The sequence below is a fragment of the Protopterus annectens genome, chromosome 7.part0 (assembly GCF_019279795.1).
Source record: "Protopterus annectens isolate FY-2018-M chromosome 7.part0, PAN1.0, whole genome shotgun sequence".
In the NCBI taxonomy this organism is placed as follows: Eukaryota; Metazoa; Chordata; order Ceratodontiformes; family Protopteridae; genus Protopterus; species Protopterus annectens.
The window spans coordinates 1,999,198,533-1,999,223,632 of NC_056739.1; the positions used below are offsets into that span (position 1 = coordinate 1,999,198,533).

General features: G+C 43.8%; 1 protein-coding gene across 3 annotated transcripts in view; it reads right to left on the reverse strand.

The window, feature by feature from the left end:
* The window catches only part of LOC122807296 (collagen alpha-1(VII) chain-like), a gene marked incomplete at its 5' end in the record, with an annotated part of 1,562,855 nt that overhangs the window by 764,623 nt on the left and 773,132 nt on the right, over positions 1-25,100 (reverse strand). For all 3 annotated transcript variants that reach the window (XM_044078425.1, XM_044078422.1, XM_044078423.1), the window contains 2 exon segments: positions 909-1,118; positions 3,556-3,696. In XM_044078425.1, coding sequence (XP_043934360.1) covers positions 909-1,118; positions 3,556-3,696 — 351 coding nt within the window.

Sequence of the window (25,100 nt, forward strand, 5' to 3'; positions counted from 1 at the left end):
ATTTATTTAATATGAGTCAAAAGCATAGCTTTTAGGATGTGGTAGTTATAAGATTCTGGGTATCAAGCTCCTTACTGTTAAAGAGTGGAATAAAATTAACTCAACAAGGCTTTGCTCACCAAAATTTGGATATCTCTTTCAAATTACGTAACACAGCTGCAGCTTCAGGGTTATCCAGAAAACTGATTCCCAAAAAAGTTGTTTACATTTAACGTTGCCACCTTTTCAAATGTACAAATTGGGATATTTTTATGGAAGTGTTGAATTTTACATATAAACTATACCTGCAACTAGGACAAAGGGCTGGACTTCATTTTTTAATAAAATATTACTTCACTTTTATAGAATTTGAATTGTTTCCATTGTTGAATATCATATTAAGGTGTTTCAAGAGCAAATGACTGCTTTATGCAATGTTAAGAGGAAACTTAGGAAATATTTTTGTCATAAAATCTCATGACATTTGCCTTTCTTCATACTTCTTTGCAGAATGAAACTTCTCAGTTAGGGACTATCCCCACTAAAGAGGGGACAGGTGATGATCCTCATTACACTTTTATAATAAACGTACTAAATATTTTTAATAAATGTCATCTGTATTTATTTATTTACTGTATTACTGGACTGATCCATGCATGTTGTTTCATCACTGCCACTGGCTAAAGTACAGTGATAAAAAATCATGAATCAGTCATACAATCAATCAGTAACAGTGCACAGACAACATCATTTTGGACAGCATAGCTATACAACAGAAACAAGCCAATCATAAGAGGGTATTTATACATTATTTTAAATGGCAACTGTGAATTATAAACTCAGTAATACTACCCATTCCTATAACTAGGTTAACCATAATAAAGCAGGGTTATTGTACAGAAGCTGCATTTGATAAATCATTTTCTTACCTTGTCTCCTGGTCTTCCAGCTTCCCCCAACTCACCAACTCGACCTGGAACTCCAGGGATGCCAGGTTTTCCAGGATCACCTGGCTGGCCAGGTGGACCAGGCAAGCCTCTCTCTCCAACAGCATGTCCAGCTGGACCTTGTGGCCCTGGTAGTCCCTGGGTTCCTTTGTCTCCCTTCGGTCCTCTCTCTCCTTGGAAGCCATCTTCACCCTAAGACAAAGTACAGCAGAAAATTACTAAAGGATGGAAAATCATCTGTAAAGAAAACAAAAAGTAGTTCACCCATATTTCAACCCAGTTACCTTTTACATCTCCTCAAATGGAAAGTCATTTTAATAATTTTAGTCTCATTCTTTCAGACTGACCAAATTATTTGCTAAAGACACAATAGTAGTATGGAGAGAAGGTATTCATGGAAAATGCTGATTCATGCACACCTTGTGTTGCCACATGGTAAGACCAGCAAACCAACCAGAAATCTCACAGCATGCTATGATTTATCTCTAAAGAACAAGTACATTATTTTAAGTGGGATTCCATAAGAAAAAATGACTCATCTGTGGATGGAATGGCAAATGATAATGCAGTTATACCACACATTACTGCCCACTACGCCACACAGGTCATTCATTACACCACAGAGTACTGCCCGGTGCACATCTTACTGATGCCCATTGCACTAAATTACTCAGTAAACTTTACTGCACCTTACACTAATGTTCATTACATCACACAGTGATAACCACTACCTGCTTCATAAGCTCCTGCACCTTTTGTAGTTCTCTTAACCCAGACAACAACATGTGCAATTGTCCCCTACGTTTTTACTATAAATGTACTAAATAAAAAACTTTGGGCAGAATGAAAGCGTGAAAGGGTGACTCAATGAAACAAAAATAGTCAAAATTGTCTGGTTAAAAAAATTCATTTTAGTAAGATGGGATTCAGATTATGACCCAGATGTGATTAAATGGTCCTGAATGAGCCACTAGACATGAGCAGTGCTCAGTGACCACGTTATAACAGACTTACAATATGGTGCACCTTGTCTCAGTAAAATGCATCTCTTCATAAGTAAATGACAACTACTGTTGTCATAATAATTTATTTGTTGGGTAAAGTTAAGAGAAAAAAAAGAGTGATACAAAAGACCCTGGAAACAAATGTTAGCTGAAAACTATTTCACAAGCCAGTGCTGGGAATGTTGTTAAACATCTTCTTCCACAAAAGAGAGTTTATTCATACAAATATTTGTAAATCAGGTAGGTAGGGAGGTCCATTGACCTTTTTCAACCCTAATGGGGTTTTCAAGCAAAAACAGTTGTACTACTAGGTCAGAGTAACAGTTGCTGACGTTGACAAATAACAATTATACTTTGAGGTGGTCCATTACAAAATCATAGGATCATAGAAGGTTACTAGGCTATCGACCTGGAGGTAATTTCAAGCCTAGCAGTTTCATCCCAGTGTAATACTACATATACTCTAGTCAATGCCCAGGACTGTATTTAGTAATGACTGCCCATGTCTAGGAGCTTTGTGGGTGCTATCCCCATTAAAAATTTATGGTGCCCAATCCACTCATCCAGGTTCCTTGTGAAGAGTGTCATAGAGGTGCTCTGCTTCACATGAATTGGCAGCCTATTCCAAAGACACAGCAATTGCTGGGAGACAAGTCTGTCTCTCCAACACATCCTATTCAAGTCGCAGGCCATATTTAGGTCACTGGAACTGATAGGTCTAGTCTTGTTTGATTTACGGATGAGCAGCAAGTACATTAGGTTTGGGTCAGATATTGCTCTGTAAGCTAGGAATAAGTCTCCGTTAAGAATTCTGTATGATAGTGAGTATAGTGACAGGGACTTTACTCGGTCTGTGTAAGGCACATGCTGGAGTCCCTTGATCTTCTTAGTTAGAAACCTCTGAGGTCTCTCCAATTGCTGCAAGTGCTTTGTAAGGCACAAGCCAAAATGGGCGTTATACTCAATTATGAGCCTGATTAGTGATGAGTATAGAGGGGTATGACCTCCTTTGTTCTAGAGGTGATGATTTTGGTAATCAAGCGTGCTATGTGGAAAGCCTTCCTTACCATAGTAGACACCAGGTGGTCAAAGCTGAGGTAGCAGTCTACTTGTGATCCCAGATCTCTTATCACTTTGTAGGTACATAGGGTATTGTTGTTAATTTGATAGTGTGTCCATACACACTCACACCTAGGGCCAACTTACAGTTTCCAATCTACTTACTGCATGTCTTTGGAATGTGGGAGTAAACCAGAGCACTCATAGGAAACCCACAAGAGCACAGGGAGGGCATGCAGACTCTGCACAGAAGGCACCCCAGCTGAGAATTGAACTGGAGAACTTCTTGTTGTGAGGTAACAACTCTAACCACAACATCACTGCGCCACCAAAACTTCTTAATCACAGCATATATATATATATATATATATATATATATATATATATATATATATATATATACTGTTTTATAAAATTCCTTTTCTTTAGCTTCTCATAGCATGCCTTAAAAATAATAAAAATAATATAGACATATAACCACATCTTCTTAATCACAGCACACAATATTCTCTTTCTATAACTTCACACAAAATACTTTAGAAACTGATAAAGAGCAACAATCTTACATTTTTTCCAGGGGGACCCCGGTCTCCTCCATCACCCTTTTCTCCTTTATCACCTTTTTCTCCTCTAGGGCCAGGTGAACCAGGACTGCCTTTTGCTGTCACGTCTCCACCTCTTGCAAGGATCTCCTGTAGCTGTGATACCTGTAGGTAGAAACATTTAGTATTAGGGGGTGCACAAATACTGCCAAATAAAGTTATATGTAGAAAACACGGACCTGAATCACATAGATAGGTTTGATAGAGGAGACCCCTACAACTACATCTTTCTGTTATTCAGGGGTGTGAAAAGTCACCATTAAAACAAGTTTACCAATGTAAAAAGCAAATAATTATATCAGTGCAAATGAAAACATTTAGTCAAAGATAACACATGTATTTTTTTTTATTGATTTGTTAACTTGGTATGTGAGCTGGACTCTTTTCAGCCAACTATTTATCAATGCAAAACTATTACAGTGCAGTTACTACAGACATCTTCCTCCTGTTTCTTCAGCAGTGATACGCTTTGTCTATAAATTTTGAGATAAATATGCCAGCATGCCTAATTTGTGTCTCTTGGCAAAGGAGCTTGAATGTGGAATAGAGTTTCTCAGGCTCTTAAATCGTTGCTGCATCTGTATTTGCTAGACAGAAGTTTTATAGTTTTTACAAAAGAGGTCACACCCCCCACAACTTGGAGACATTTTATTTTGATCTCATATGTTCCACCCAAAACACTTATTTAATCAGTAACCAAATCTAAAAGTAGAGAATTTTTTTTGTGTAAAACAGTGTTTTCCACCTCTTGCTACGATTCTATCCTGCCTCTTATGACTGACTTCCCTCTAACCTTTACCAATGTGAGGACAAAACACAGTCCCCCGGATTCTCAAAAGCCTGCATGGAGTGCAAGATGAGTGCAGGAGCTCACGCAGGCAATATGTCTGCCGTGCGATCCAGGAACAGCTGGCAGGGGTGTGCACGACAGCTCCAGCACTAATCTTGCACGGACTAAGCCATGGCATGCAAATCACCTCATTTGCAGGAGACATCCATGCAAATGAGGTGATTTTGCAATCCAGGAAGCTTGCAATAGTCCGTGCAAGACTAGTGCAATCTGCAGAAATGTATTCGGTTAGTAACCGAGTACATTTCTGCAAAATCCAAAACCGAGCTATGACAGCTCCAAATAAAGGCTGCATATCATTGAGGAAGCATGCCAATGGCCAAGTATAAGGCAATTGGTATTGCAAACCGTTTAAAATATGTAAAAATCAACTTTTACTTTTTTTTTTTGCCGATCTTGGCTGTCTAAGCATAGGGCAGCGGCGTGCAAATGGGATCGGGGGGAAAATAAGAAAATAAACATAAAACGAGCATTCTAACTAAAAGTATTCTGCCATGCAAGTCAATGGCAGGCAGAAGACAACCTGGCCAGTGAGTAGTGGTTGCTAAGGGGGGACGCTCAGTGTGAGACATGTAACTATGCATTAGCAGGCAATCCTAAGCAAATGAGGGAAAGGTTAGTGAATCCCAGTTATCCCCAGGGTGTGAGGCAGGTCCCAAGAGTGTAAGAGCATGAACAGCTGGGTGCAACACTAGGATATAGGTGACATCATAGAGGTGTGTGTCAGGCATACTGTAAGTGGATTGGAGCCCTGTGGCTCGGGACTGCTCCTAGCTTAGCACAGCTAAGCTAGAGGTGTGTCCAAACTGCCTAGCACTCTTTAGAAAGTGTAAGCGGGTGTGCGTGCAGCGCACCGGGTCTTACAGGAAGAAAAAAGAAGTTAAACCAGGAAATAGCAGCTCTGTGCACATTTGAGCACTCCGTTTGTGTGGCGCACACACAGGCTTAAACAGGGAGGCAATGGGAAGGGAAAACAGCAGTAGGAAGTTAATCAAGGAGAACTGGCTTAGCTGACAGGTGAACTGTATCAGAAACAGCAAATTACACAGGCAGCAGCCCAGCGCACCACTATAAACTAAGCAAACACCTGTCCCCCTTGTTTTTCCCAAAACCTCTGCACCACCGGTGTATAGAGAGGGGGAAATTTTACAAAACTAAAGCAACTGAAAAAATGTTAGGGGCTGCTTTTGCTATCATAAACCAGCATGTGCAAGAGGCTGAGGGTGGTGAGGATGTGAATTCTGCTGAGAAACCCACAGTGAGGAGACGGAGAAGAGTGTACAGACCCAGGGTAACCTACCAAGGGCTACATGAGCTGGTGATAGTGGAGCGCTATAGGGTGGACAGGGACCTCCTACAGCAAGTAGTTGAGCTGTGCCACCCACGCCTTACACACAGAACTAACAGAGGGGGAACCCATCCCAGTAGACACCAAGGTATGTGTTGGCTTAAGAATACTAGCTACAGGTACCTTCCAAAGTCCAACTGGGTATATGATGGGGATTTCACAGGCATCAGCATCCAGGGTACTCCACCAGTTCCTGGATGTCATGTCAGCACATGTCAGTGAGCACATATATTTCCCCATCACCCGTGAGACGTTGGCCAGCAATATGTGTCTCTTCCACCAAATAGCAGATTACTCTGAGGTACTGGGTGCAATAGACTGCACGCACATATGCATTAAAGCACCACCAGTTGAGCAGGGTAGGGTCTACATCAACCGCAAGGGCTTCCCCTCCATCAACTGCCAGGTCATGTGCGATGCCCAGGGCATAATAATGAATCTGTGTGCTGGAAGCTACCATGATTGACACAGCTGCACCAGACATTTGCCAAAGGGGACATCTCACATGGTCACCTAGTGGGGGATGCTGGATATGCCCTGGAGCCATGGCTGATGACACCCATCAGAAATGCACACACACCCGAACAAGAACTCCATAATGAGGCACACGCACAAACACGGATCATAATAGAGCGTGTGTTTGGGATGCTCAAGTCACGGTTCCGGTGCCTGGACACATCCGGTGGAGCTTTGCAGTACTCACCAACTACATGTACCCAAATTGTCATTGTATGTGCCATGCTACACAATATGATCCTGCGGAAACAGCTGGAGCAGGAATAGCATTGGGCAGGGCCATACAGCCCCCCACCAGTGCCAAGGCCTGCACAGGCACAGAGTGACTTGGAGGAGGAACAACCTGAGCCGGCCTCAGTAGGCAGAAGGAGACGTGCCCAGTATGCCCTGGCCTTGGCAAAGAGGCAACGTATAGCAAATGCATTGACACAGTAGGGAACCAGGGAATGACACCTCTCTCCGACTCGCACAAACAGTAAAAGGGATGCCAAACATGACACTACATGTTCTCAGCCATGTATAGGGAGTGTACTATGTGGATCCGACATAGGCAGCCGTGCAGCACCACCCTCAATACTGGGACATCCACAAGGTAAGTGACTCACACATGCCAGTTGGAAGGGCACATACCCAACAACAGTCACAGCCAGCAGGATAGGTGTAGACAAACACAAACAAATGTACTATGGCCTCTGAATGATCCCTGTGGGTAACCCCTCTGCCAGGTCTACACAGACAGAATACAGCAGGCCAGGCAGTTGGATGTACGTTGTGAAGTCTAGGAAGTCAGAAACTAATACGTAGGTAGTGAAAGCTAAGATCTGTAGTACACTGATATGCCTCTAGCCAGCACGATAAATAAGTCCACAGACTGAAATGGTGTACCCGACATACCGGTATAGTCCTAGCAACTTAGTAGACGTGTCAGGTGTGCCCCGCCATCCTACTTACACTTATAGTAACAGGCAGGTGTGGCCCCCCACCCCTGTGTAGAAATGTAGAAACAGTCAGGTGCCCCCCCCGCTATGCAGACATGTAGCAACAGTCAATGCCAAATGACCGATGTATACCCTGCAGACATAGCATGCTACCTGTCGATGTACAACACAAAGGTCAGCACCGCAGTACAAACTACCTGGACGTGATCCACACATGCAATATAGATGGCCATACTGGGCATGCTCACACACTTAAACACATGAAGGCCATGTCTGCAAACACCAGTGGACCAGACATATCTGGCAGTTGCAGTACTTATTGCAGACACGTCAGTATGCACCACTCCTGCCTTGCACACACAGTGGATGGGAATACACACATATATGTAAGGACAACACACTATAATAAGCCAAAGGTAAATGGACATAGATGCATGGAAGAGGGTGACAGTGACAAGGAGCCATCTGGGCTTATCCCACCCAGCACACAGCCAAAGCGTCCCAAACACATAAAGTGCAGGTGTCACTCACTGTAGATACTAGCCACCAGTATCTGTCAGCATGACAGGCTATATGGTGCACGTGCCAGCTGTGCAACATGACTTTATAAGGAAGTAGTCACCTAGTAGCTGTATACACGTACATGTGGCATATGACCCCGTGTGTGCCTGCATGTGGCATGACAACCCCTACATGAATGGGTTATGGCCCATGCACACACTGCCCTCCCCACAGCAGTATCATGACAAGTCTGCTGAGGTCATTCAATGTGAAATACACCTTTGGGAGAGCTGTATCTCAGTAATCCCCATGGTGTGTCCCATAACTGTGTACTGCTGTAGTGATAAACTAGTTATTTAGTAATTTTAACACCAGACTTGGCAACTGTGTGAGTGTGTGTTTATGCGTGTGTCTCTCTGTCTCTGACTGTGTAGAGAGAAATGCTTTTTAGGCTACTCACACTCCGTACAATTCATATACTCACCTTTGGCAAGGCTGCTGATGTCACTCACCTAGCAATACACCTCTGGGAATATCATAGTCCAGTAATCTCCATAGCGTGTCTTGTAACTGTGTACTGCTGTAGTGTGATAAAGTAGTTAGGTAGGTGTTATAACCCCCCGACCTGGCAACTGTATGTGTGTGTGTGTTGGTGTGTGAATCTGTGTGTGTGTGTGTGTGTGTGTGTGTGTGTGTGTGTGTGTGTGTCTGACTGGTTAGAGAGCAATGCTTTTTAGGCCACTCATACTCCGTACAATTCATATACTCAACTTTGGCAAGGCTGCTGATGTCACTCACCTGGAAATACAACTCTGGGAAAGTAATAGCCTAATAATCCCTGCAGCGTGTCATGTAACTGCGTACAGCTGTCATGTGATAAAGCAGTTAGGTAGGTGTTCTAACCCCAGACTTGGCAACTGTGAATGTGTGTGTGTGTGTGTGTCTGACTGAGTAGAGAGCAATGCTTTTTAGGCAACTCACACTCCGTACAACTCATATACTCAACTTTGGCAAGGCTGCTGATGTCACTCACCTAAGAATACACCTCTGGGAAAGTCATAGCCCAATAATCTCCATAGTGCATCCTGTAACTGCGTACTGCTGTAGTGTGATAAAGTGGTTAGGTAGATGTTCCAACCCCAGACTTGGCAACTGTGTGTGTGTGTGTGTGTGTGTGTGTGTGTGTGTGTGTGTGTGTGTGTGCGCATGTGTGTGTGTGTGTGTGTCTCTAATTGTCTTAGACTGAGTAGAGAACAATGCTTTTTAGGGTACTCACACTCCTTAGAATTCATATACTCAACTTTGGCAAGGCTGCTGATGTCACCCACCTAGAAATACACCTCTGGGAATGTTGTAGCTCAGTAATCTCTGTAGCGCATCCTGTAACTGCGTACAGCTGTAGTGTGATCTAGAACTATGGTAGGGTTCCATCTCCACCCATGGCAGCTCTGGATGTTTTGTGTGTGTTCCAACGTCTGTGCATGGAGGAATGCATTATAGGCTACTCACTCACAGTACATTTCAAATGCCTTACTTCGGCAATCCTGCTGATGTCATTCACTGTGAAATACACCTTTGGGGAAGGACTTCTCTAGTAATCCCTGTGGTGTGTCCTATAACAGCTCCATGCTGTAGTGTGATATAGACCTTGGTCAGGGGTTCTGTACTCACACGTCAGTTGTGGACTTTTTGTGTGTGTCTCACTGTCTGTGTAGGGAGCAATGCATTTTAGGCTAGTTACTCACAGTGCAGTTGAAATGGCCTTCTTTGGTAATCCTGCTGATGTCATTCAATGTGAAATACACCTTTGGGGAAAAAGTACTCCAGTAATGTCCATGACGCGTACTATAAAGTACAGTTTTGTACCTACCATAAATGTAGATGTCCGAACAGGATAGCATCTGCAGTCCTTACAAATGGGTTGTCCTGTCGTCAGGCAGCCCTTCGGTCGGCCGGATTCCAAAGTCTGGGTCTGGCCTCGGCTGGTGTCGCACTTCACCCGATGTCATCTCTGCTGGTCTTCGGGTATAAAGGCATCAGCCGACGCCATTTTCCTCAGTGTTTCTTGCCCCAGATGCCAGTTGCCCTCTTTGATAGCTAAATTTTTGGGTAAATGCCAATGTTTCCCAAAAAATAGAAGGCAAACACAAAAAATAAACATGCATGTACATATATACAAACAAATACACCATAAGAGATCCCCCCCCCAGCTAGCTATTAGGTGGGTAAATACCCTAGGAGTACCACAGAGGGGAAGGAGGGTGGGTAATCCTGACTGCAGATGCTATCCTGTTCGGACATCTACATTTATGGTAGGTACAAAACTGTACTATGTCCTTCAAGGATGCATCTGCAGTCCTTACAAATGGGTAGAATACCATAGCCAAACTAGGGGAGGAGGAAGAATAATTATGGTGTAGTTAGGATCCCTTGCAAAACAGCAGTGGCAAACCCTGCTCAGGATCTAGAGTATAGAGGTAAGTTATAATGCTTGGCAAATGTATGCACGGAGGTCCAAGTAGCCAGCTCAATAATGTCCTTGGTAGCCACTCCTCGTAAGAAAGCTGTGGTAGTGGCTGTAGCCCTTGTAGAATGAGGCCTTATGTTCTGTGGAATTTGCTTTCCATGGTAGGAGTAACAGAATCTTATGCAATTTCCTATCCACTTGGAGATTGTCTGTTTGGAAATTGCTTTTCCTTCCCTTCCTGTTGCATAAGCTACTAGCAGCTGGTCAGTTTTTCTATTTCCCTTGGTTCTGTCCAGGTAGTAGCGCAACTGTCTATGTACATCCAAGGTATGCAGCAGTCTTTCCCCCCTGTTCTGTGGGTTGGGAAAGAAGGTAGGTAGGTGGATTGCCTGGTTTAGAGACACTCTGGATACCACCTTAGGCATAAATGTAGGATTAGTTCTCATGGACACTCTATCTTGATGGAAGATTAGGAAGGGTTGTACTGCCATTAAAGCCTGTAGCTCCGAAACCCTTCTTGCTGAAGTAATTGCCAGTAGGAAAGCAGTTTTCCAGGATAGGTGTTGAAGATCTGCTGTTGCTGCTGGTTCGAATGGAGGGAGTGTCAATTTTTCTAGCACAAAGTTCAAGTCCCATGCTGGCAATGGTGGTTTCCTAGGAGGTTTTACATTCTTAATTCCTCTCAGGAACTGCCTGAGTAGAGGATGTGAGAAGACAGGGGGATCGAAGCTGTATTCTGCAGAAATAGCTGATGCATGTATCTTGATGGAGGAATAGGACAGGCCTGTATGAAGAAGCTCTGCCAAGTACTCCAGGATGTTGGCAATGTCTACCTTTGACACATCTTTCCCTCTTTCAGAACTCCAAATGACAAACCTTTTCCATTTTCCTGCATAGTTCCTTCTTGTTGAAGGTCTGCGGGCCTCAAGGATTATGTCTTTAACCCTTTGGGATAATTCCGGGTTAGTTGCTCTTATGTAATGTTCCAGGCAGTCAGTTGTAGAGTTTTCAGGTTGGGATGCAGGATGTTGTAGTTGCTCTGAGTTAACATCAAAGGAATCAGGGCAGTGTCCATGTTTCTCCCGAGACATGCTCCTCAGCAATGAATACCAATGTTGTCTTGGCCAATTTGGAGCTATCAGTATTATCCTTGGACGTTCCTCTTTGATTTTCAGTAGTACCTTGTGCATCAAAGGAAGAGGTGGAAATGCATATGCTGTTAGGCCTTTCCAATTGAAGGATAGAGAGTCCACCTTCCAAGCAAGTGGGTGGTATATCCTTGTGCAGAATTTCTTGAGCTGGTGATTGAGTGGGGATGCGAATAGGTCTACTTGTGGCATTCCCCATTTCTTTGTGATGGCCTTGAAGATGCCCGGGTGTAGCATCCATTCGTGAGCATCCGAGGTAGTCCTGCTTAACATGTCTGCTAGGATGTTTTCTTTTCCCAGTACAAAAATTGCCTGTAACTGAATGTTGTAGCCCAGAGCCATATTCCATAGGTCCAGAGCCATTCGGCATAGGGGGTATGAATGAGTGCCTCCCTGTTTGTTGATGTACCACATGACTGTGGTGTTGTCTGTCCTTATCAGCAATTGGCCTTCTTTGAGGAATGGTCTGAAATTCTGGATTGCTAGTTTTACTGCCAGCATTTCTTTTTGATTTATGTGCAGGTGCAGCTGATCTGGAGTCCATAAGCCTTGAATGCACTTGTCCAGCATGTGGGCCCCCCATCCGAGGTCTGAGGCATCCGTTGTGATGGTTTGGTTTGTTTGAATGTTGCGGAAAGACAAACCTGGGTTTGACTGGCATGCCTGAGCCCACCATAGGAACTCTTCTTTCAGGCATGGGATTAGTGGTATTTCGGTTTCTAAGCTGTGTTTGTGTTGAGACCATAAATTCTTTAGGTACCACTGTAGCTTTCTCATATGTAGTCTGGCATGGGGGACCAAGATTATGCAGGATGCCATGAAGCCCAAGGCCTGCAGTACTTTTCTTGCTGTTAGTTTGTTCTGCTTTGTTAATGCCAGGAAGTAAAGAGGAAGTTGTTCTTGTTTTTCTGCAGTTAGGAATGCCATCTGTTTTACTGTGTCCAATTCTGCACCCAAGAATGTTCTTGTTTGGGATGGAATCAGTCTTGACTTTTTTAAATTGACTGTGTATCCCAGGGCTTGCAGTAAGCAAATGACTCTTTGTAAGTCTTGTGTCAGCTTGCTTTTGTTGTCCGCTTGTATCAGGCAGTCGTCCAGGTATGGATAAATTTGGATTCCCTGAAGCCTGCAATGAGCTATTACTGATGCCAGGCATTTCGTGAACACTCTGGGCGCAGTAGATAAGCCAAAGGGCAATGCTGAGAATTGATAATGCTCTGATCCTGCAAGAAATCTGAGGTATCTTCTGCAAATTGGTCATATGGGGACGTGCAGGTATGCCTCCTTGAGATCTAGAGTTACCAGCCAATACTCCTTACCCAGCATGGGAAGAAGTTGCTGTAGGGTCAGCATTTTGAATTTTGGAACAATGATGAATGTGTTTAAAGCGGACAGGTCGAGAATAGGTCTCCAACTTTTCTCTTTTCTTGGTACTAGGAAGAGTCTGGAGTAAAATCCCTTGCCCTGTTCTGTAGGTGGTACCCTTTCCACAGCTCTCATCTTTGTTAATTGAGCTATTTGTTTTAGGGCTTCTGTCTTTTGATTTGGTGGTAGGTTTGGCATTCCTCCTTTTACTGGTAAGGTGTGGAAATGAAACCTGTAGCCTTGGTCTATAGTTTGCAAAATCCACTTGTCTCTTGTGATATAGTGCCAGTTTTTGAAAATAAGGCTAACTTTCCGCCTAAGGGTGCTGCTATTTGTTTCCTGGTAGTGTGCCAGAGCCAAGTCACTGTGATTGTCCTGTTGCAGTGGTAGTGGTTGTATCTGTGCCTCGTTGGTTATTGCCTTGCCACTGGCGTCCCCTGTAGGCACCTCCTCTGGATTGGTTTCTGCCTCTGGTACGTCTATTCCTGCCTCTCTGATTTTTAGAGGAGTCTGGAAATGACCAATTTTTGGAAGGCCAGTTCCTGCTGAACCTTGGGGGCTGAACCTGTAAGAAATCTTTAACTGTTTGTACAGATTTTGCCTTTTCTTCCATTTTCTTCATTACTTGTTGAGCAGGAGAACCAAATAGACTGACCTTATCCATAGGAGCATCTAATAGCTTTACTTTAACATGGTCCGGCAAGACCTGTTCTTTCAACCATGCATGCCTTCTTATAACTGTGCCAGTCATGGCTGATCTAAATGAAGCCACCAGTGCATCATAGCCACATTTTAAAGAATGGTTACTAACCTGCTGAATGTTATTCACCATTTCTAAAACATATTTCTTATCTAAGGAATCATCAGAGGACAGTTTCTTAGTTAACTGATCAAGCATAAACTCTTGGTATTGGATCATATGAAACTGACAGTTCAGAGCTCTAGCTGAGAGAGTAGCAGAGGTGTATACTTTTTTACCCCATCTCTCTAAGGACCTGGATCCCTATCAGAAGGGAGAGGGTTTTTTGCTGAGGTCGAAGCTACTGCCTTAGGCCCCTGGGAGATAGTCTCAGGATCTGCAAAAGGAGCCTTGTATAAGTGGTGATGAGTGTCCGGTACCCTGTAATACCTATCGGGCTTAGCAGGGGCTGGAGGTAAAGTATCAGGAGCAGTGCAAACATCATTAAATGCATCATCCACAACAGGAAGAACTGGAGGTATAGCTAAGGGCCTATGTTGCGTAAGTGTAAAAGGTCCTAAGCCTTTTCTTGAATCTGAAATCTTGTCCCTGCCATTGGAATTGCTCTCTCATGGCATGTAAGGTTTCCCCAAAGGAAAATTCCTCTGGTGGAGAGGCAGAAGGAATAGATTCTTCAGCATCAGAATCTTCATAAGTAGAAAGAGGAGCCTCTGGATGGTCTGTATTGTCTGAATCATCAGAAGAGTCATCTGAGGACACTGGCTCAGGGGCTCTGCTCTAGGTCTCTTTTCTGGAGGTTGAGAGGCCCTGTCTGGGTGAGATTGGGATCCTCTTATTAAAGAGATGAGATCCTCTGCCAGAGTAAGCATTTGAGAACTGGAGCTAGGCCTGTGGGAGGGCTTAACAGGCACTGACTTAGCAGTTTTGGCTGCTTTAGCCCTGGCAAAGGCCTTTATAGACATGGCTGCAGGAGGCCTAGCAGCACCACGTGCTGGGGTAGAGACATCCAAAGGGATGGTGTCCGATAATTCTAGGAAGGCAGATTAGTAGGCAAAACTTCAGAGGCCGATTCAACTAGGGTAGAAGGAGCCTCGGTAGTAGTCATGGATTCGGCTGAAGATTGAACCGCTTGCTCGGTTTCGGCCGAAACCGAGACACTCGTTTGCTTAACCGTGGTTTCAGCGAAACCGCGGACCGTGAGTGTCAGTCCTTTCTTTGTTTAACAATTTGGGTAGTCGGAGGATCCGACGGCATAATGTACGCAAAATCTGAGCCGAAAAACTGTTCAGCAAACTCCGACCGATGCCTAAGCGTTCATCGGTTGAAGGAAGCACAGGCTAAACAAGCTGCTACGTCATGGTCTGGGCCTAAACAAGGTAAGCAGTAAGAGTGGAAATCTTTATGAGGTATTTGTTTCCCACAAGTTAAACAGTTATTCACTTTTTCTGACATCGGCTGAGGCAAGAAAGAGTCCCCAACGGGGTACTTAGCTTTTAGAAGTCTTCGAAGTAGTATTCGGTAGTAGTAATCTCTGGATCTGACCGACCGGCACTTGCGAACAGCTTCTGCTTCGGGCGCCACGCGGCAAGAAAGACTGAGGAAAATGGCGACCCAGACTTTGGAATCCGGCCGACCGAAGGGCTGCCTGACGACAGGACAACCCATTTGTAAGGACTGCAGATGCATCCTTGAAGGACATCTGCATAGTGCTGTAGTGTAATAAACTAGTTAGGTAGCGGTTCAACTCCCAGGCATAACAGGTGTGTGTGTGTGTGTGTGTGTGTGTGTGTGTGTGTGTGTGTGTGTGTGTGTGAGTGTTTGTAAGCCATATCCTGTGTAGAGGTGGTTGTGAGTGGGTGACACCTGTGGGCAATGTGGAGGGGGTTTTGCTTACTTCTTTTATGGTGGCCCTACTATATATCGCAATGCCAACCATACAGGCATAACAGATGTAAATTAGCTGAGAGGCTGGGGTGCAAAGCCATACCCATACATGTGACATCAATGCCAGCCACTTGTTTGGCTGTGGGGGGGGGGTGCCTATTCGTAGAAGATGTATAGTGTGTGGGGCCTCTCAACCCCATTAACGGTGCATGTAAACATATGTGTATTTGTTAATCTGCCATTGCTATCTACAAATATATGGCCATATACACCTATATAGATTTACACATCTGCTAATATATATATAACTATGCCCATATAAACCTACATAGCTCTATATCTGCGTACACATATGTAATGTGCTGTGTATACATAGACATATAGGTGTAGACACATATATGTGTTGATGTAGGAATATGCATGTATATATGTGCACATATATTGATATATATGTATATTTTTAGAAATGAATATATATATCTACATATCTAGATATATTGTATCTATTTAGATATTAATATAGGTACACACACATACATCTAGATACTGGTATACATTCTCTGTACTGTTGCATGACTGGAGTGGATGATATGTTTCTGCAAACATCAAATCTCTTTCTATCTGTCATGGCTTAGTGATGAATCACTTTGTCTGTGGTGTGCAGGGTCCTTGGTTTGAGCCCTACAAGAGCTGTTTATTTTGTTGCTGGGCAGAACATGGCCTATTGGATACACAGTGATTAAGGCACTTTAAAGCAGTTGTAAGTGAGTTTACGCGGAGCTAAGCAATGCCTACACAGGTTAAGCAATTCAGCAGCTAACTGAGTATAAGAAACTGTAACCAGACTTTAGCAGTGGTTACCTCCGCGCAAACCCGCGTACAACTGCCTTAAAGTGCCTTAATCACTCTGTATCCATCGGCCCTTGTTCTGCCTAGAAACAAAATAAACAACCTCTGCTAGGCTCGAACCTAGGACCATACACATCATAGCCCAAGTGATTTACCTCTAAGCCATCTCAGATATACATAAATCTGCTGTATTCACAAACATATCATCCAGTCCAGTCATACAACAGTACAGAGAATGTATTCCAACATGTAGATGTATGCGTGTGTGTGAAAATATATTAATGTCTAAACAGATACAACATATTGATATATATATATATATATACACACACACACACACACACACACACACACACTCACACATATATGTAAGCAGATATATATATATCTATATAGGTATATACGGACATACATCTGTAGATAAAGTGGGAACATAGCAAAAACATACATGTCCACATGCTCCATTAATGGGGTTGACAGGCACAAACAACATACGTCATGCACGAATAGGTATTCCCCCCCCACAGCCAAACACATCTGCCCTGCAATAAACTACCAACTGTTGGAGATCCCATAACCAGGATCTTACACGGCAAGGGCACAAGATGTTAACAGTACTCCATCCCACCCGTATGACGTCAGGCTGGTATCAGTAACATATCATGCAGTACAGTCAGGCTCATAATGATGCCCATATTGCAGTCATCTGTTACCTTTGTTAGCCAGAGTCCTGTACTGTTGGCCTGTACTTCAGAGATGTAGATGCCAAACAACAGTGGTCCCAGGACTGAACCCTGAGGTACTCCACTTGTCACTTGTCTGGGGGTGGAGTTGGAGTCAAGTACACCTACAGTTTGGGTTCTGTCTGTAAGCCATGTGGCAAAGCAGCAAGTGGCATAGGGATGTATGGCCAGATTAGTATGTTAATCTATGTTTCCAGACTGGGGATGGTGTTGAAGGGCTTGGCAAGGTCCACATAGGCTTTGTGGACTGCCTTACCATCTTCAGCAGCTATGCAGACTGAGTCAAAGCAGTCAATCAGTTTCAGGAGACAAGACTGGGCCTCCATGAGCCCAATCTGGGTGGGGTCCAGTGTTTGAGGGTTGCCAATGTCTGCGTTCAAAACATCCCTAATAATGCATTCCATGGCCATGCAGATCAGGTACATCAGACTGATGTGACCATAGTTCCAGGGATCACAGGTGAATCCCCCTTGTGGAGTGGAATGACTGCAGCTGTGTGCCATTCAGTGGGCATCAGGCCTGATGCGAGGCTATGATTACACATGACAGTTATGTGAGTTGCCATTCCATTTTGTAGTTCATGTAGTACACAGCCCAGGATGTCATCTGGTCCCATGGATGCTGTATTCTTAGTTGTGGGTTTTGCATTGACTGCCTGTGTTGCCATGATTACTGGGCAATGGAACTCTTTACGTATTGACATGGGCCCTTTTGGGGATGTGAGGGGGTGAATGTGACACTAAATCCATCTGCCAGATTATTGGCACATTCCGTGGGAGCAGTCTGTGTAATGCCATTCTGTTGCAGCTCAGAGCACTTCTGAGCATTGCCAGTTATAATTTGGACATAACTATAGAATGCTGTGTGGTTGTCCGTGGAATCTGTGGTGATTTTAGTTACATAATCAGCTTTGGAGGATTCCATGAGGGATATGAACATCTTACTGGGGCTGGTAAGGGAGTTGTTTGCATCCTTGGATTATCCTTTTTTCTTCAACAGTGTCTACTGTCTGTTGCATACTCTGTTAATGGCAGGAGACCACCAGACTGGCTTGATTATTTGGGAGGTGAGCATCGTGGTTCTATGTGGGATGTCAGGAATCATGCACAAGTGACTGTGCTCATACAGTGCCTTAGTGCAGGATTCATCAGTTAAACTGTCAGCTCCTGTCTCCATGGGTGTCACAAACATTGCCACTTCTGCCTTGAGTAGCATGAAGTTGGCCTTGAAGAGGTCTTTTACATTTTATGGACAACTGTATATACACTCCTTTCACATGTTCAGTTTGATTAGGCTATGGTGGGATTCCTTTGGTGGAACCGCAGTCCCATGTACTGTTGTGATGGCTTAGTGGTTAATTACTGTGACTATAGTGTACAGTGTCCTGGGTTCATGACCTGCAAAGGCAGGTTATTTTTCTTCTGGACAGAACAGCGTTGAATGCATACAGACTGATTAGGGAAATTTAGGTTAGTCATACTCAATACAATTCAAATGCCCTACTTTGGCAATCCTGCTGATGTCAATCACTGTGAAGTACACCTATGGGGAAAGAGTACGCCAGCAATCTCTGTGGTGCGTGCTATAACAGCATAATGCTGTAGTGTGATATGGAACTCTGGTAGGGGTTCTATTCTCACACATGGGAGTTGTGAATGCTTTTGTGTCTGTTCCTATGCCTGTGTAGAGAGCAATACATGTTTGGCTAGTCACACTCACTACAATTCATTTGCTCTACTTTGGTAGTCCTGCTGATGTCACTCACTGTGAAATAAATCTTTGGGAAAAGAGTACTCCAGTAATCTCTGTGGCACATTCTGTAATGGCATAGTGCTTTCGTGTAATACCTAATTAGGTAGGGGTTCTAATCCCAGATGTGACAGGTGTGTGTGTTGATGTTTGTCATTCATGTCCTGTGTGGAGGTGGTTGTTAGTGTGTAACAACTGGATCCAAAGTTGAGTGTGTTTTTAATATTTCTTATATGGTGCCCCTAGCATAAATCACAATATCCACCGTGCAGGGATAACAGATGTGATAACAGTACATAGTCAGTCACTGGTTTGATACCCTGGACTGGTAGGTGTGTGACACAAACATGCTTACCTTTTACTCTCCCAACCCACCCTGACTTATCTTTGCCTCTGTCTGCCTCTCTCACTCCCTCTCTGGTGGATGTGGAGACTTACACCTGCTTTGCTTAGGCAGCAGCATGTGTATTGTCAGTGATGCTCATGATCAGCTGACGGCCTCTGCACAGATTACAGCCCTCCTCTAGCTGATTGCATGTGGAATAGCTGTGGTAACAATACCATAGCCAATTGCAACTAGATCTGTTGTTTGGCAAACGGCATCACAGATGGATTGGGGACTTACCTCTGACAACATACACTGTGGAAACAGGCCAACACACAGGACGGGGATGTGCCTGTCCTGAGTACAGACTGTGAGTGCTGCTATACTGCAGTTGGGGTACTACTGGTTTAACAGGGTGTGTGTGGATATAGCTGTCCTACATGTTTTAATACTTGTCATGTCAGTGCTATGTTTATGAGGAATCCCCATCTGTAGGGTCATCTGCAGACTGAGCAGTGTGTGGTGCCTTGTGTTACTCACAGAGCACCTATCTCTCAACTGCATAAGGTAGTGTGAGGCTTGCAGTCAGTAGATGGTGAGAGCGGGGAGAGTTACTGATGTCATATCCCCTCAAAGGACATATGTTGCATCAAACCCTGTTACGACAGGAAATGTATGAGGTCATCACAGCAACATGTCAATATTGGGCCTGTGTTGGTGCCTCCAACCACAACCCTGCCAACCTTTGTACATATGTCACACAGTAGGGGATGCATATGTTCTGTACACCATATTCAATGACAGCATATCTGATAAGCCAATGAGATATCAGACTGCTACATATGTTATGTATAGTAGGGGTTATATTTGAAGACATAGCCTGGGCATTCCGTGGTTGTGTGTACAGTATTGAGGTATGTGTAAGTCTGGTAATTGTCGCCAGTGTGTGTGTAGTGCATATGTACCTTGGCCTGTGTAGAGACTGAGGTAGATGTCATTGTTCTTGTTCCTGGTCTATCTGATGTTACATGCTGCTCCACTGTATGTCACCCTATCAGCTTACATGTTTCTAAGGGGCGGACACAAACACGTCCCAAACCACAGACAGCCATCGGACCACACTGTGTAGTGGGCCCAGTATATGTAGGGTTGTTGTGTGAGTGTCCCATATCAGGATGGTGTACATCAGATAGTCCATATAGTGTAATAGTACGCTAGCTTACCATATGTGGCTGTGTTCACATTGGTTGTGGTTATGCACTTTCACACAGGTGTCTGTTACTCTGTGATGTGACATGCCTGTAGAGCCTGCTATCTATGCAGGTACATGTGTATCCCCACATAGGAGACGTAGCCCACTGTTGTGTCAGTCTGCTTGTAGCCTGCCCTGTGCTTTGTTACATGCCTAGCAGCTTATTGTACTTATCCAGTGAGATGTCATGTCCAGATACTTGCCAGATGTACTGCTGCCTGGCCACCATAACAGTCATGTCTATCAGACAAAGCAGTGGGAAGCTATTCAGATGTATGTCACTAACTAGAGGATAGTATATGTTGCCATGGCACCTCTGTACCAGCGGTTATTATGTGTCAGGACAGACAGGGGTGTATGAATGCATAACCTATGGGGGCAAATGTATACCAGTATGTACACGTTATACCCATCTACATGGTTGTTAACATCTACATTGACAGGCCTGGTCCACATGTCTTGCATGAAGGGATTCTGTGTATACCCCTGGACTGACCCGATTGTTTCAGACTGTCCACATATATTGGCCATATCACAGCTGTAGTCCACAGGAGCGTTACTGTGCAAGCAGTGGTACTGTTCTATGATGACCTTAGGATGTCTATAAGCAGCCAATGGCGCACATGTTAACAGCAGATGTGGCCTCCCAGACACACCATTTCTGTGAGGACAATCCCTATTACAGTAGCAATAGTCTACAAATACCTGCACTACATACATGACATCCCCTTGCACTGAGAGGTTGGGACTATTGGGGCTCAGGTAGCGCTCCACTCCATGTGCAGGACATATTGTGAACATATATGTATAAATGAGTATACATATATCCATATAGATATGTACACATATATATATCTTGCTTACTGTATGACAACAGTTTTACACATATGTGCCTGTGTTACAGCCTCTGTCCTCCACCTACATACCAGGTTTTGTACATATGACATGCTGTCAGGGGTTATGTAGTGGGCTGTGTGTATGTCATGCTGTCATTCCTGCCATCACTCTACTGCTGCTGTGTCCCCCACACATACTGGGGGGTTGGGGCCATATATGTGTGGGTTTCACCTACACAATACATGTGTGCCCTAATGCACTCCAGAGGCCAGTGTATGTAACAGTGGTATATGGCCCAGTATTAGTGAGTGTAGGGGGGTGCACCATGACTAACCTAGGCTGTTACAACATGTGTGGGTATCTTGGATAGGCTGCCTTAAGGTATCTGGATGTACTTTACCATACAATCAACCTTGGGTAAATGCAGGCCTACTGCCTCCTGCCATATGGGATGTTCTGTTTGTCACTGTGATTGTGATGGTGTCAAGTATGCCTTGTTATGTAACAGATACATCCCATTGTGTCAACTGGGGTCTGTCCCCCATAGGGATTGTGTACAGAGTGTAGATACAGGCTGCTGACCTATACATCTGCATTACGTACTGCTGATTATCTGGTATGCCGTGGCCCAGTCTGTTATTACTAATGTACTACTTGTAGGTCTCGGCCTGGACAGCAACATATGTCAAACTTTTCAGACTACTGTCTTAGTACAACTGTTTCACAGTTACATTACACTGTTCATATGGATGCCAGTGTCTACACAGCTATATGACATGGCATATACAACTGTCATAGTACACAAATTAAGCTTTCACATTCATTTATGCACACCTGTGTGTGGTGTTATACCCTTTGATTTGTCTGTGGGTATATGTTGCAGGCTATGAATGTCATTCGTATGGGTGGCTCATGCAGTTTCCAGTTGGTAAGGTGGTGACTGTAAGAATACTGGCTGCTCCATACTGTGTGCACGTACTACATATGTATATTACTGTACAAATCTGTGTGTGTGTCTGTGTAGGTACATATATGTATATATATATATATATATATATATATATATATATATATATATATATATATATATATATATATATACCTGTATATGCACATATGTGTCTGTGTATATGTATCCTAGGGATGGCCATGTCGTGTCTGGTCATGGTTATGGGATATGCAACACTTGGTACTGTATTACAGGGGGGGGTCGTGCTTGGCTGGGAGGGTATACCTATTCATGCCAGACGTATATTGTGTGGGGCCTCTCAACCCCATTAATGTTGCATGAGGACATATATGTTTTGTTATTTCCCCATTATCTACAGATGTATGTCCGTATATACCTATATATGTATGTATATATATATATATATATATATATATATATATATATATATATATATATATATATATGCTGACATATATCTATAACCTGCCGTATATATTTAGACATGTAGATGTGGACATATATATCTATAGATGTAGGCATCTGCATGTTTATATGTTCATAAATATATATATATATATATATATATATATATATATATATATATATATATATATATATATATATATATATACATATATTAATATATTGTAACCGTTTAGCCATTAAGATATTTACTTACACACATACATCTACATGTTGGAATACATTTTTCTGTACTGTTGAATGACTGGGCTGGATATGTTTGTGAATATATTAAGGATATGTATATCTGAGATGGCTTAGTGGTAAATCAGTTTGGCTATGGTGTGCAGGGTCAGGGGTTTGATCCTATCAGAGGCTGCTTATTTTGTTGCTAGGCAGAACAAGGGCTGTTGGATACAGTGTGATTAAAGCAGTTTTGAGCAGTTGTAAGTGGGTTTGTGCGGGTTTGTGCGACGGTAAGCACTGCCCACCTCCGCTTATGTTTTCTTACAGTCAGCTTCAGATTTCTCAACCTGTGTAGGCACAGCTTACCTTCGCGCAAACCCATGCAAACCCGCTTACTACTGCTTAACAGTGCTTACTGCCACTTACCCCCATGCTAATTCCTTTAAAAGAAAAGAAAAAGGGGTTGATAGGAAAGTGGTGAAACATGGGGTACAAAGAGGGAAAGACAGTAGGGAAAATAGCTAGGCATGTGCAGGAAGGGTATAGGAAATGTCCATAGCTGCCCATTTCTTCCACAGCAACAGCTGTGCATATACTTTATATATGCAGGTATATTTGGACCCTCAAACCCCTGGGAGAGGGGTGAGGACAACATATATTCATTGTGATGCCAATTAGACCAGATTATGTGTCCAGTGAAGACGTGCAAAATGGACAGCTATGTATGGGGCGAGATTTTTTTGTGGGAACAGATTGCCCTTTTTTTTCAGGTGAGAGTGGGATGTTGGGGAGGGATAGTAGGTATATTTGGGGAGGGAGGTTTGGTAGGTTAACAGACAAGACACACAAGACGCATACAGGGCCAGTATATGACACATGTGGGGGGTAAACACCTTGGGCAGGGAGGGGTGTTTGGAAGTCGCAAGCCCATGGGCCCCCAACTGGAAACAGTGGGACTGAGGTCCCCACCCATGGGCAGTCATGACTGCACCTTCACGGCCCCGAAGGTGGCTGTGCTGGGGGCTGTGTAGGAGGGGCAGGCTCACCCTCTTTATAGTGCCACTTGGCCCTCAAGCTGGCATAGCTGCTCTTGATACTCCAGATAAAGCTCCCTATGCACCACAGCCTGGACCTGTTGATGGGTGACAGGTTCCCCTCCCCGCCCGTTCTGAGGGCAGGGTGCGAGCCCCATCCCCTGCAGCGGTTCCTCCCAAAGGTGGCGCAGGGCCCACGGAGGAGGAGGTCCCAGGCTGGGCCCCAGATGTGCTGGTGCCCGGTGCCATGGACAGCTGAGGTGGGACAGGTGGGTCTGCTGGGACTGGCCTTCCCATACGAGCTGTGTTGTCGCAGGTTTATGGCAGATATGGGTTAGTAACAGTCAACAGCATTCAGGATTAGTTATAACAGCATGCATAGGTATTCCCATTAACCCGACACACCAGATTTAACACAGTTGCAGAGCAAGCAGAAAACATGCATATATGGAACAACAGTGGCCATTACAGGAGCATGCGGGTTTCATTGATGGCAACAGGCCACCGATATGGGTGTATTTTAACATGGCACATGCATAGACACAAATGTGAATATGTATTACCCATTAGGACATATGTCGCAAAAAAGTCTGGAGTGTACACATACCAGTTGAAGAGTGTCATTGCGTTATTTTGCACATATGGTATGGGGTGACAGAGAGGGTTCAATTAACAACTAATTCATCCTTGTAGTTTTCACAGCATTCTTAGTCACTGCAGTGATCTTTCCCTTACATGTATTATTACACTACACAATGGCCTTATATTGTACACTGGTATGTTTATAGATTATTATATATGTGACCTGTGTCTTAAATACAGGTGTGACAGGCTGCAGGTGTTAATGCAACATATGTTGGTATTTGCTGTCATACACTTTGGGTGCAGTGCTAGAATGACAGGTTTATTTTCATATACATTCTCTGACTATGTACACGTTTGGCTATCAGTTATATGTCATTGACAGCTGACTACATTTCTTGGATCATCACACTGAATTTTCAGGGGAACAGGGTACCCAGATGGTGATATGGGCCATTTATCCAGACATGCTGGACAGACTGGAACAGTTGCGGGGTATAAATATGCATACAACTTACAATTAGAACATTCAAGCAAATTCTGTACAGTTGGGTGTAATAATGCATACAGCTTTCTATCTGAACATTGTATTACAGTCTGTACAGTTGTGGGGTATGATTATGCATACAACTTAGCAGCACTCCCAGGAGTTGAACCCCTGCTGTGTGTGACAAAAAATTATTGCTAACATCACAGTACACTGTGCTATCAGGGAACTGATGTATAGCTTTCGATCCAATAGCTTTTCTATCAAGTCTCCCTAACTTGTACAATATGACTGACCTCTTGGCACTTCCAACATTGTTATGCAGGACTTCATA